The sequence below is a fragment of the Pantherophis guttatus genome, chromosome 1, assembly GCF_059756535.1.
Source record: "Pantherophis guttatus breed Tessera chromosome 1, ASM5975653v1, whole genome shotgun sequence".
NCBI classification, from domain to species: Eukaryota; Metazoa; Chordata; class Lepidosauria; order Squamata; family Colubridae; genus Pantherophis; species Pantherophis guttatus.
Genome location: NC_142063.1, coordinates 223282843 through 223295358, shown reverse-complemented (window position 1 = coordinate 223295358; position 12516 = coordinate 223282843). Strand labels below are relative to the sequence as shown.

At 39.8% G+C, this 12516-nt stretch overlaps 2 protein-coding genes across 2 annotated transcripts in view; both read right to left on the bottom strand.

Annotated features, from left to right (window-relative positions):
• The window catches only part of GFRAL (GDNF family receptor alpha like), a 28207-nt gene extending 27452 nt beyond the window's left edge, over positions 1–755 (bottom strand). The window contains exon 1 of the mRNA XM_034436698.3: positions 680–755. Within this exon, the coding sequence (XP_034292589.2) occupies positions 680–704 (25 nt within the window). The 5' untranslated portion in view covers positions 705–755. The remainder of the gene's footprint in view (positions 1–679) is intronic.
• Positions 756–2578: 1823 nt separating this feature from the next.
• HCRTR2 (hypocretin receptor 2) overlaps positions 2579–12516 on the bottom strand; it is a 37297-nt gene continuing 27359 nt past the window's right edge. The window contains exons 5-7 of the mRNA XM_034436703.2: positions 10654–10874; positions 6499–6620; positions 2579–3809 (exon numbers count right to left, since the gene is read on the bottom strand). Of these exons, the coding sequence (XP_034292594.1) occupies positions 3589–3809; positions 6499–6620; positions 10654–10874 (564 nt within the window). The 3' untranslated portion in view covers positions 2579–3588. The remainder of the gene's footprint in view (positions 3810–6498; positions 6621–10653; positions 10875–12516) is intronic.

Here is a 12516-nt window from a genome sequence, read left to right as displayed (position 1 = left end):
GTCTTCAAGTCATTGTTGACTCCTGGCAACTGTCTGGATTAGTCCCTGCAGTTTTCTTCGTATGTTTGTCCTTGCCTACTTCCCAGAGCTGAGAGTGACTAGCCCAGGATTACCCAGCTGGCTTTCATACCTAAAACTGGTACCTTAACCACTAGACCAAACTGGCTCTTTTTTAAAATAATTAAGGCCATTGTTTATTTTTATCATGTTAAAATGGGATGGGGAAGAAAAGAAATTGTCTTGGAGCTAATAAATAGATCACCCATTATTATTTTCAGTGCAATTGAAATTATTGGGAAACTGATAAGAGACCCATGTTGGGCACACACTTTGATGCTGCCAAGCATTTTATTTTATTTTATTTTATTTTATTTTATTTATTTGTTAGATTTGTTTGCTGGCCATCTTTTTACCCCTTTACCCTTTAGCAGGCAAGCAAGGCTGCAACCCTAGCAAATATAATTGGGAGTTACCTTAATTATAGAGAGAAATATAAGTGAGATAGATGACATCTAGACGATATAGATAGATGATAGGTGGAGAGAGAGAAAGAAAGGGGGGGAAGAGAAAGAGAGAGAATAGATACAGAGGTAGATGATAGATAAAGATAAATAGAGATGGATGTTTGGGGGGGGGGGAGAGAGAGAGAGAGACTCCTGTTGAACTAAAGCAGACTTACCAGCGACGAACAGAATGGAGTTCATGGCTGAGGAAGTTCCAGGTAGACTGAGCACAGCAAACTACCTGTTGCTCTTAAATCCTCTCTGAAGTCTCCCTTTAAACACGAGGAGTCATTTCAATACCACGCTCCGTCGGACAGCGCTCCGCTCGTAGCAAACGCTTGCGATTGGTCCAATCAGAATCGGCGGGACACCTGCCCGCCCGCCCTCCCACCCGCTCCCTTTCCCACCTGCCGGCTCTGCGTTTGCTGGAGAGAAGCACAGCCTCTCTCTCTCTCTCTCTCTCTTTCACACACCTGTTGGAGAGGTCCAGGCTAACGATAAAGCTAACTGCTGATCAAATATGCTTGCTGAATAACGATCTACTCTTTCATTAAAGCCAGGAAAATAGCCAATTCCCCTTTGGCTTGATTCCTGAATTTCCTTCTGTGCCTGAATTTCACTATAATTCAACCCAGGGTTCACATTAAATAAATCTGAACCCAATTTTCTGGGTTCAAACAGCACACTGATCCATAAGCTAATCACCTTGCACATCATGCTAAGTCAAAATTGTGGTCCAGTTGACTTGAGATTTAGTGAGGCCTGGAGATAAGCTTAAATTGCATGGTCCTGAAGAAAAACTAACTTTATTCTGATTATTATCAGAATAAGAGAATTAGATCTTCTCTAGGGTGAAAGCAGGGATCTCCTTGGCTCTGTTGCAAAAAGTCCAAGGGCATAATTATATCACCGAAACAAATGTGAAATTTGCTGCGTTTTGTACTGTGCTCCCAGACTGATAACCATAGAAAAATCTGTTAATGTGGGAGGAAAGGCATATATAAGCATCGTTCTACAACAGCAGAGGGGCAACAGCTCTAGATTTTATTAGTCAGTGATTCTCATAACCATAAATGAGCAGGAAAAGTTGGTCCAAATTCTGGAGAAAGTGAGCTGGGAAGGACATAGATACTTAAATAAAGCTGTAGGGAATGTGAAATATGGAGGAAAACAAGGCATTCAAATTCAATTCAGTGCAGTAGTTTTTTAGTGTTGGAATTCTGGAAAGAACAAAAAAATGTTTTTATTGAGTGGTTATTATATAAATCAAGTGGAAGTGAAAGAAATGAAGTTTGGGCAGCAGGTCAAAACAGTTCCATATACTGAACTTATTATAATTGCTGGTGTTTGGGAATGTGGTGAGACAGACGTTGCTAGGAAAAATATAGAAACAAAAATATGTTTAATTTACTAGTGTCAGGGTCTTTGAAGGTGATCTTTGAAGGTCTGTTATATTAATGATATATGCCAACAAATCTCTCTCTCCCCCACTACCCCCCACACTCTTTCATCTATTTCCTAAAGGTGCTTTTTCAAAAGCCAACTAGACTTTCTTGCTTTTCCTTGAAGAAGCTTCTTGGATGAGAAGTAAATTGTCTTCAAGGAAAAACGAAGAAAGTCCAGTTGCCTCTTGAAAAAGCACTTTTGGGACAACTATGAACCTAGATGACTGAAAATCCCCATAGACATCTATCATCTATCATCTATCTATTATCTATCTATTTATCTGTCTATTTATATCTGTCTGTCTGTCTGTCTGTCTATCTATCTATCTATCTATCTATCTATCTATCTTCTATCTATCTATCATCTATCTGTCTGTCTGTCTGTCTATCTATCTATCATCTATATCTACTGCAATCTATTTATAATCTATCTATCTATCTATCTATCTATCTATCTATCTATCTATCTATCATCTATCTATCTGTTTCACTCTCTCTCTCCCCCCTCCCTGCCCCCCTCTCTTTCTCCCCCGTTCCTCTCATTCTCTCTCCCCCTCCTGAAAGCTTTAGGTTCTCTGACCTTATTTTCATCAAAAATTAAAAAAGAAATATTAATATACAGTATTAGGCAATTAGAGTAATTATTTATTTAGACAGCATTCTGAGCAAATAGAAGCTAAAGCATACAAGGTATCTGGACTGGGTATTAATTTCCAATTGCAATTTAAAGAGGCATTTCTGACCTTTCAGTTGTATGGGCCAGGATGCCAAAAGGCATCTTCTTCTGCTCTGAGTGAGCCCCTTTCCAAAGTAAAGTGAATGACTCTTAGAAGTAGCATTTTCTGTGCTTATTATTTCCAGCATATTCGTCTGTTCGGATTACACAAGCTTCCAGACATGACGAATAAGTTCACCATTAACCAACAGGACATCAGACCATACTTAAAAATTTAGTATAAAATGAGAAAGGAAGAAATGATCTGACCTTTTTTAATTGTTTGCATTGTAAGCAAAAGTTGGAAAGAAAAATAAGGGATTTAGGTCTTAATTTCTTTGTCTGTCACTTTAACTCTCTGAGAACAGAGTGGAATGGGAGCCAACTTGCATAAGAATGGGGCATAAGAAATGTCAAAGAATAGGATAGCAAAAAAACTTACATGCATACACACAAAATACATTAATTATACAAGGAAAATACAGACTCTTCCTATGGCCACTGATAAAAGCATTAAAACACTACATACTTTCTCTACCATTTCATTGTATTATTATTTCATAATAATTTCATTGTTCAACACCTTCTGGTTATTTGTAATTTAAATCTTACAATGAAATATTCTTTGGATAGGAACCAAGCCCATCGGCAGATCATACCAATGAAAATGAGTGCATATGTGTCTCCCAACAATCATTTCTTACAGTTGAATAGTATAGGCTAGGAAAAATCACATACATTTCCAAACAAAGTTCTGTTTTCTTTTTTTTTTTTAAATCATCCAATTTTGTATATTAGTCTATTTTATCTTTGTTATAATCTGTTATTTCACTTTGCGGTTTTCAAGGTTTTTGGTTCCTGGACCAAAAGATAACTGGATTCACAGATTGATTGACAATGATTTATCACAGAAAGTAGCCATCTATCAGCTCCCAACAAATCCAGGGCTGTTTGTGGGCAGTGAGACTATACCAGTCAAGGCAACATGTTCTGAGAGCTTTGCAGCATGATCAAAATTGCTGATCTGGGTCGTCAAGGATTTCCGACTGTCCATTCTTGTCCTTCCTCTGGGTGGAGCATTTTGGGGATGGCCAATACCAAAGCAGCAGCAAGAAAAAGCAGCTTTAAATTCTTCCCGAAATTTTCCTGTCAAATCAAAGACCAAGACCATTATGAAGAAGCAGCCAGACCATGTCCTCCAAAACAGGGCATGCATAACACAATTCCTACATTTGTTTCTTTTCCGTTCAAAGTGTCTGATGTGATTTGCATAATCCAGAGAAGGCAACGAGATGGCAGCAGGTGATATAATGGTATATGGGAATGGCCTTGGGAGGCAGGGCAGGGAAGAAGAGATGCTGCCTAAGGAACAGTCAGATAAGAGGAAGCATAGCCCAAAGCTGCATAATGGGTGGAGAAAGAGGCTCAGAAGGGACTCCTTTCTGGGTTATCAGGCTGTAAAGGAGATGATGGGAGATTTGTATTTTCAGACTTGTAAGATTCTGTTAATGTAGCCTGACAATAATTAGCTAATCTGGTCGTGTTTCCTGTCGGTCTACCTGGGAAGGCTGTCAGGTTTTCTAAGATGATTTATGTATGCAATTATGATTCTGATTTTGAGTTCCTGTGTGCAGAGTTGGTGAAGCATGTAGCAAAATCATCTCATTTAAACTGAGATCAGGGCTTGAACATCTGTGCTGTCTTAAAGATGCAAAGAATGGAATGGAATGGAATGGAATGGAATGGAATGGAATGGAATGGAATGGAATAGAATAGAATAGAATAGAAGTCAAAGCAAAGCAAAGCAAAGCAAAGCAAAGCAAAGCAAAGCAAAGCAAAGCAAAGCAAAGCAAAGCAAAGCAAAGCAAAGCAAAACAAAGCAAAGCAAAGCAAAGCAAAGTGACTCGCAGGGAAATCACCCTTTCAGCCTGTCATAAGCATCCTGGGCAAAAGATTTCAACTTTTAATCATTCTTGGTACACATTGGGAAGTACAGAAGTCTTTATTATCAGATTGCATTTATTTTCCTATTTTTCTCCAGAACTCAGTATGGTTTTTGTGAATATATATATCCCCAAGATTGAGCTGAGTTTTTGAGTTTTTTTAAAAAAATCGTCCCATGAGCTCTCTGATAGTGGGGGGATTCAAACCAGAGCCCCCACAGTTCGAATCCAGGACTACTGGACTCTTTTAGCATAAGGGATTGCAGGAGGTGAGGGAGTGTTTTGCAGAGGAAGATGTTGGTGAAGGCCAATTCCTTCTTTTTAGCCCAAGCACCAAGGAATTCAAAAAGAGAGATATAAAAAAGTTCTTGAACTTGATCATTAGTTAAGAAGAAGTTAATCAGGAATGAAATCACTATCTCCTATATATCAGAGAACACACCTCATACTATATTTTTTAAATTGCTTTTATTGTTCTATATTTTCAGAATTATAAGCTGCCCAGAGTTACTGATTTAGATGGACAACTATAGAAATCAAATCAAATCAAATCAAATCAAATCAAATCAATCAATCAATAATATTAGACAGATCTTCTGTTACAATATTAGGCGGATCTTCTGCTGTGTTGAAATTTGTCCATTGTTTGTTTTTTGTGTGACTGCAACTAATGGAAAACTAAAAGTAAAAATCTGTTTGATATTGAAATATATATATATATATATATATATATATATATATATATATATATATATATATATATATATATGTTTTCTGAGGTTTTCGTGGGTGTTCCATACATGAAGCAGACTGACACCCACCATGAAGAGGTGGCACGGCCACGAACACAAAGCCAAACAACAGCAACACAGCTCACCAGCTCAAATCCCCCTGCTACTCAGACTAACCCGAGCACAACCAAGTCCCCACCTAAACTGAACACACACCCATCCAATCAGAGCACAGCCAACACCCCATCCGATCAGAGCACAGCCACACCCTCAACCAATCAGAACACACCTCCACCCAATCAGAACACAGCCAAGCTCCCACCCAATCAGTGTACACACACACACACACACACACACACACACACACACACATGAGATGAGGGTGTGGCTAACTGATGAGGCCTTATAAGGCCGAAATAGATCTATCTTAGTCTCCCAATGGGCAGCAAAGGGTCTGCTGGCTGCCAGAAGAAAAGAAAAAGAAAAAAAGCCCAGAAATCTTCAGGCTGGTGTTTTCGGCTTCGTGCTTCTAGGAGCAATGTGTGATCGCAGCTGTTTCTTCCTTTCAATCAGAGCACAGCCAAACCCCCACCCAATCAGAACACACCTCCACCCAATCAGAACACAGCCAAGCTCCCACCCAATCAGTTCACACCCCCACTGGCAGTTAAAAGGAAGAAACAGCTGTGATCACACATTGCTCCTAAAAGCACGAAGCTGAAAACACCAGCCTGAAGATGACGAATGAGACTTTGTCGAAACGTCGCCAAGACACTTCCAATTTTACATGGGAGAAAACCCGAATAACCAAAGACATATACATATACATATACATATACATATACATATACATATACATATACATATACATATACATATACATATACATATACATATACATATACATATACATATACATACACACACACACACACACACACACACACAAACATACACAATGTGTACTCAGATTCTAGATCTGTTTATTGGATTGCTTGAATGATGCATTTTCTTTAAATCTCTGTTTCCTCCCTCTATACAACAGTGGTACAAACATCTTTCTCTTTTAGAAGACCATAAATACAGCAAAGTAAATAAATTGCATTAACTCTTTAGCTGTTGTTTTTTAACATGATAAAAAGGCACAAGTAATCAACTTACCACTAAGAAAGTTGTAAATAATTGGGTTTGCTGCACTATTTGCGTACACAAGCCAGTGGGAGAAAGTAAACCAAGCATACACTGTTTCTCGATCTTCAGCGTTGTTAAACATCCCAAAAACTCTTACAAAAAGAAAGAAAAAATGTTAGAAGTAGAAAACGCATCACATTTCTGGTATTGATAAACCATGTAAAATTGTTATATGCTTTATAGATCAAAATTCTGAATTCCAGATGAGTGCAGTGGTGTCGTAATTATATTAACATGAAGTTGTAAAGGATGTTCTCCGTATGTATCATCTCTTATATATTATTGTCATGTTGATTGGTTGTGCCTTGACAGAACTACAGGTAAGGTCCACACATACCAAGAACCAGATGCATTTTATTAATTTATCTAATTTATCTAGTTGCTCGTCTCGCCAAACAAGCTGGCACGACACAGCTAACACAGGGTTTTGGGGCTGGAAGTCAGTGTTGGCTTCGTTTGGAGTCAGGTTAGGATGTCGTGCTCAATAAATAGGAGTTTTTTCTACAAAGATTTTGTTTGAAATGCATTTTATTCGAGACGACCTCGAAACTTGACACACAATCAGTAAATACCTAAATGCATTGTCATCATTAATCATTAAAAATATTCAAAATTATGAAAAATGCTATAAAAGCAATACATGAACAAAGAATTAGCAGACAAAGGGATGTTGATAACAGTACCACTTCACTAGTTTACCCTTGCTCATCTTAGTTGAATGAGGAACTGTATATGTTTCTGAATTCTCCAACAGAGGTAAATGTATAGATTTTAGACAAGTGCTATAACAATCAACTTCTACAAATACAGAAATGACTGGATTTATGCTGCCCACTGATTTCTAATCCACCTTTTTGTGAATATCTGAGTGGGGACTACTCATACCTTTTCTCAAAATTTTTAAGAATACGTCTCTCCCAAGTCAGCCTGACCTTTAAAATTACATACACTATAGAAGGCCCTTTTCCAGGATTCTCTGCAATAAGAAGTATTTATCAAAAAAAAAAAAAAAAAGAGGATTTTCTGCAGAAATCAGTGAACACCACTAAGAAAGGGTTCTCCGGATTGAGAATTATTTCAGTGTCCCTGATACGGTCCTCTTTCATAAAAATGAGTATTATAATGTACAGCTTTTTGCCAGACTCTGTACATTCCAAATCTACAAAAAAAGGCTGGACAGCCATTTGTCTGGAATGGGCAGCGGGGGTTGGACTAGAAGATCTCCAAGGTTCCTTCCAACATCATTCTATGTCAGTGATGGCTAACCTTTTTGCCATCGTGTGCCAGGAGAGGGGGAGGGAGGTTGCGTGCGTGCATGCCCACACTCATAATTCTATGTCCACTGCCCACGCGCATGTGCGCACGACACCACCCCCACCCCCGCTCCCCCCGTTCCTGGAACGTGATGACCTGGTAGGCCCGTTTTTCTCTCTCACCTGGCTCCAGAGCCTTTATAGGAGTCTCGGGAGGGTGAAAACGGCCTTCCCCACTAGAGGCCCTCCAGAGGCCAGAAATGGCCCATTTGCCAACTTCTGGTGGGAAGTGGGGAAACGGGCCGTTTTCAGCCTCCGGAGGACCTCTGGGGGCGTGGGGAAGGCCATTTTTGCCCTCCCCAGAATCCTAGAGAGGCTCTGGAGGCTGGGGACAGCAAAAAACAGGCCTTCTGGTCCCACCGGAAGTTGGCAAACAGGCCATTTCTGGCCTCTGGAGGACCTCCGGGGGGTGGGGGTGGGGAAGGCCATTTTTGCCCTCCCCAGACTCCTAGAAATGCTCTGGAGCCAGGTGAGAGAGAAAAATGGGCCTTCCCCACCACCCCACAAGGCCCTCCGGAGGCAGGAAACAACCTGTTTCCCTACTTCTGGTGGGCCCAGAAGGCCTAAAAATCAGCTGGCCGGCACGCGCATACACACCGGAGCTGAGCTCGCGTGCCCACTGATATGGCTATGCGTGCCACCTGTGGCAGGCGTGCCATAGGTTCGCCATCATGGTTCTATGTTCTAAATGTAAACCAGAAACATTTTTTTTTCATCAGTGCATCCCATTATAAAGTCACCATCCCATTCAGTAGAGATGTGGCATTCAATATGCATACTTTTCTAACCTGCAATTTGATTTGATTTCTTTTGACAGTATTGAGCCTTGAATTGAGGTCACCAAACTTGATGAAACATTAAGTGCATTAAATGTAAGCAGTAACATTCCTGGGAAGGAGCAGCATTAACTCTGCAGTCCTAATCCAAACCACAATCTGGAAGAACTGAAAGCCTTAAGATCTCCAATTTAGAGCCCTCCAGGTGTATTGGACCTCAACTCCCCCCACTCCTACCCAGACTGCTGACAGGAGATGAAGGACATGAATTCTGACATATCTGGAGGACTATAAGAAAACTGATTTACATTCCTTGTTGGCCTTGATGCCTGTAGAAATGATCTACTGCCCAACCTCTGCTGACTAGCTCAGACCAAGAGTGACTTCCTCAGGAATAGTGCTAATAATTTTCAGCAGTATGAGATCTTCTTGCTTATATTGTTCTCAGAGTTTGGCTCCTCACTGGAACAATACGATTTTTTCCCCTTGTGTAGCAATACTCTCCATTTGCCCATGCTTCTTCACCTGAGTCCATTGGCTGATGGGCCCTCTAGTGTCAGTAAGTGTCTCCTGCAGCCTTTTGACTTCCTACATTGCTTCCAATGTTATCACTTTCAGAACACGTTTATAACATTTAAAAACACATTTTTTATTATTAGTGTATTTTAAACTTTAAAATCAGTCTATTAATAAAAAAACATAGGGGGAGAGAGGAAGACAAATATTCCTTGAAATGATCTGTAATGAACCTTATGTGAAAATAAATCCTATTAGCATCCATGAAAACTTTATTCTACCCCAGAGGTCAGCAACCTGTGGCTCTGGAGCCACATGTGGCTCTTTCATCCCTCTGCTGCAGCTCCCTGTCACCGGTCAGTGCCACAATTTTGAGAGGAGCTTCCGGTTTGGGGGGGTGAAGCACTGCATGCCAGGAGGAGACTCTATGGCAAGGGGCAGGTTTTCTGGTCGGCTCCACAATTGATAGGGCTTTTGGTTAGGACAGGTAGAGGAAAAGTATGCTGCACTACGAAGAGACTCTATGATGGGGAAACTGTACTTCTGGTCGGCTCCAGAATTGAATGGGGGGCTTCCGGTTAGGATCTTTGTGGCTCTTTGAGTTTTTAAGGTTGCCGACCCCTGTCCTACCCCAATGTTTGTGTGGGAAAGAAAATTACAGATAGTCTTCAATTTATATCCATTCATTGAATGGCTATTCAAAGTTACAATGGTGCTGAAAATAGTGACCTCTCCTGGTCCCTGTACTTACAACCAGCACAGTGTCTCCACAATCACATAATCAAAATTGAGTGCTTAGCAACTGGCATGCATTTATGAGGGTTTTAGCATTCTGGCATTCCTGGATCTCCATTTGTGACTTTCCCAGCTTCTGATAAGCAAAGTCAATGGGAGAAGACAGATTTGTTTAACGACTGGATGATTTGCTTAAGGATTACATAATTTGCTTTGAGTTATTTGTATAATTAAGGACTGGATAAAAAAAAATTCAGAGAAAAAATTGCAGACTACAGGAACCAGGAGTACTACTCAGGTGACCCTGAGGACACAGATAAACCTCCAAGTGCTTTAACGACTATCTAAAAGGGTACGGATTACCAGTTGTCTGCAAGGAATATAAATCCTCCCATTCCTCACTATCCTGTCAGAGCTGAAGAAGCTTCTTGGATGAGAAGTGAAAAGTCTTCAAAGAAAAAAAACAGAAAGTCCAGTTGCCTCCTGAAAAAGCACCTTTGGGACAGCCATGACCTGGATGACTGAGAATCTCTACAGACTGGATAAAAAATAACTAATACTACTAATAAAAAAGATTGTAAAACTGGGTGGGACTCACTTAACAACTGCCTTACTTAGCAATGGGAGTTCCAGTTCCAAATGTGGTCATAAGGACTACCTGTAAACATTGAGGGCTCTCAATAGAAATCATCCCCACCCAATTATTGTTGAATACATTTTCACACCCCAGACAGATACCCAAGCTATTTATTTTTAGTATCTCCAGACTTTGCACATGGAAGTACCTTTTCAAGATGTTGAGAATGCTAATGGGGAGATAGCAGAGGGCAAAAACCAAGAGCACCACCATGAGCATCCGGGCTGTTTTCCTCCTGGTTTTAATCTGCTTGATTTCAGCTGCCACCACACTAATCCTCAAGTGTGCTGGTGGCCCCAGTTCCCGTGTCTGTGCTGTGGACTGCAGCGGCCTCCATTTCCTCTGAACTATGGATGACGTTCCTGGAATCTTGACAGTACACAATAATCGGAATCTTAATGATTGCCATTTGACCCAAGGGAAATTTTGCACTGATTACTCAGCCAAAGTTGCCAAGTAGATCCATTTCCACTCATGAGCATAGCTACATGATCACAGAGAGTGTGATCATCTTTAGTGTGATCATCTTCCTATGATGAAGATGGAAGGTATCCTTGGGGAAACAATGTTGTTTAAATCTAGATCCTTTTTGTTAGGATCAGTCTGTTTCCACAATAGTTATAAAGCAGGGGTGTCAAAATTGCGGCCTGCAAGCCAGATGCATCACATGCTGGCACACCCGCCACTGGTTTAGCGAAGGGGGGGAAGTTGCGATACATCACATGATGACAACATGTCATCGTGAGTTTGACATCCCTGTTATAAAATTTATTATAGGGTAAAGTTATAAAGTTTATTATAGGATGTGAATACACATTAGAATTACATACCACAAATTTGGAATTTACCTCTATGGGAAGAGCTATAGATTTAACATGGGAAAAATCAAAGAAGATTGCTCTTCTATATAGGAAAGATAGAATAACCTCAGATTTAAAATCTCTCTGTTGTGATATATCACATTTGTAAAACACTCGATGAACTGTATGAATGGGTCAAAAATCAAGGTAAAGAAGATAAGATTTGGGGCAATATATTCTAAACAAGCCAAAGAATCTCTCCACTCTATTCCGAAGACATACAGCATGTGCTAAAAAGGTGGAAACCATTTTATGTTTATGTATAGAAACAGAAGGTTGAAAACTATAAAGATTACTTGTTAAATACAGTGGTACCTCAGTACTCCATGTTAACTGGTTCTAGTATGGGTGATGAGCATCAAACAAATTTTTCCCATAAGAAATAATTTAGTGAATCACAAGGCGGCCAATACCATCAATTTCTAGTTTGTGCTTTGAGTACCAAGCAAATGATGGGTACTGGGACAAAATTTTTGCATCAAAATGTGTTGAGTACCAAATTTGATGAGTTTCAAAGCAGTTGAGTACCAAGTTACCATTGTAACAGATTTTCTTGATGTGCTTTAACCCCATAGATGGAGGGAAACACATAATGGTTGTTAATTTTTCTAACAGTTATATGATATATCTGCTATCAAAATGTCACTGAGTGTATTAGAACAGGGGTGTCAAACTCGTGTCATCACGTGACATTTAGTGACTTTTCTCCCCTTCGCTAAACTGGGCATGGGCACGGCTAGCGTGTGACACATCCAGCCCACAGGCTGCAAATTTGACAGCCCTATATTAGAAAAATTAATAGTAAATATGTTTTTAGTTCTTTTAACATAATTGGGAGCTGTCCAGAGTTGGAAGTTGGGCAGCTACATCAATGTTTTAAACAAGCAAGCAAGCCAGCAAACAAATAAGAGCATGCTCATTTCAGTGATTACATTCAAAAATCAAATATAATGTATTTTCCATGAATGAAAGTAGCAATGACCCTGGTTCAATATTATATTTTAAAAAAATGCATTTAATACAGTGGAAATTTGTTTAGGAGATATTCATCAGAACTTTATTTTAAATTATGTTTCAGTTTCTTTCCTTATCCCTTCATTCAGACATAATTTAAGAAATATGGGAATACAGGGGGAAAATAAGCATTCCTA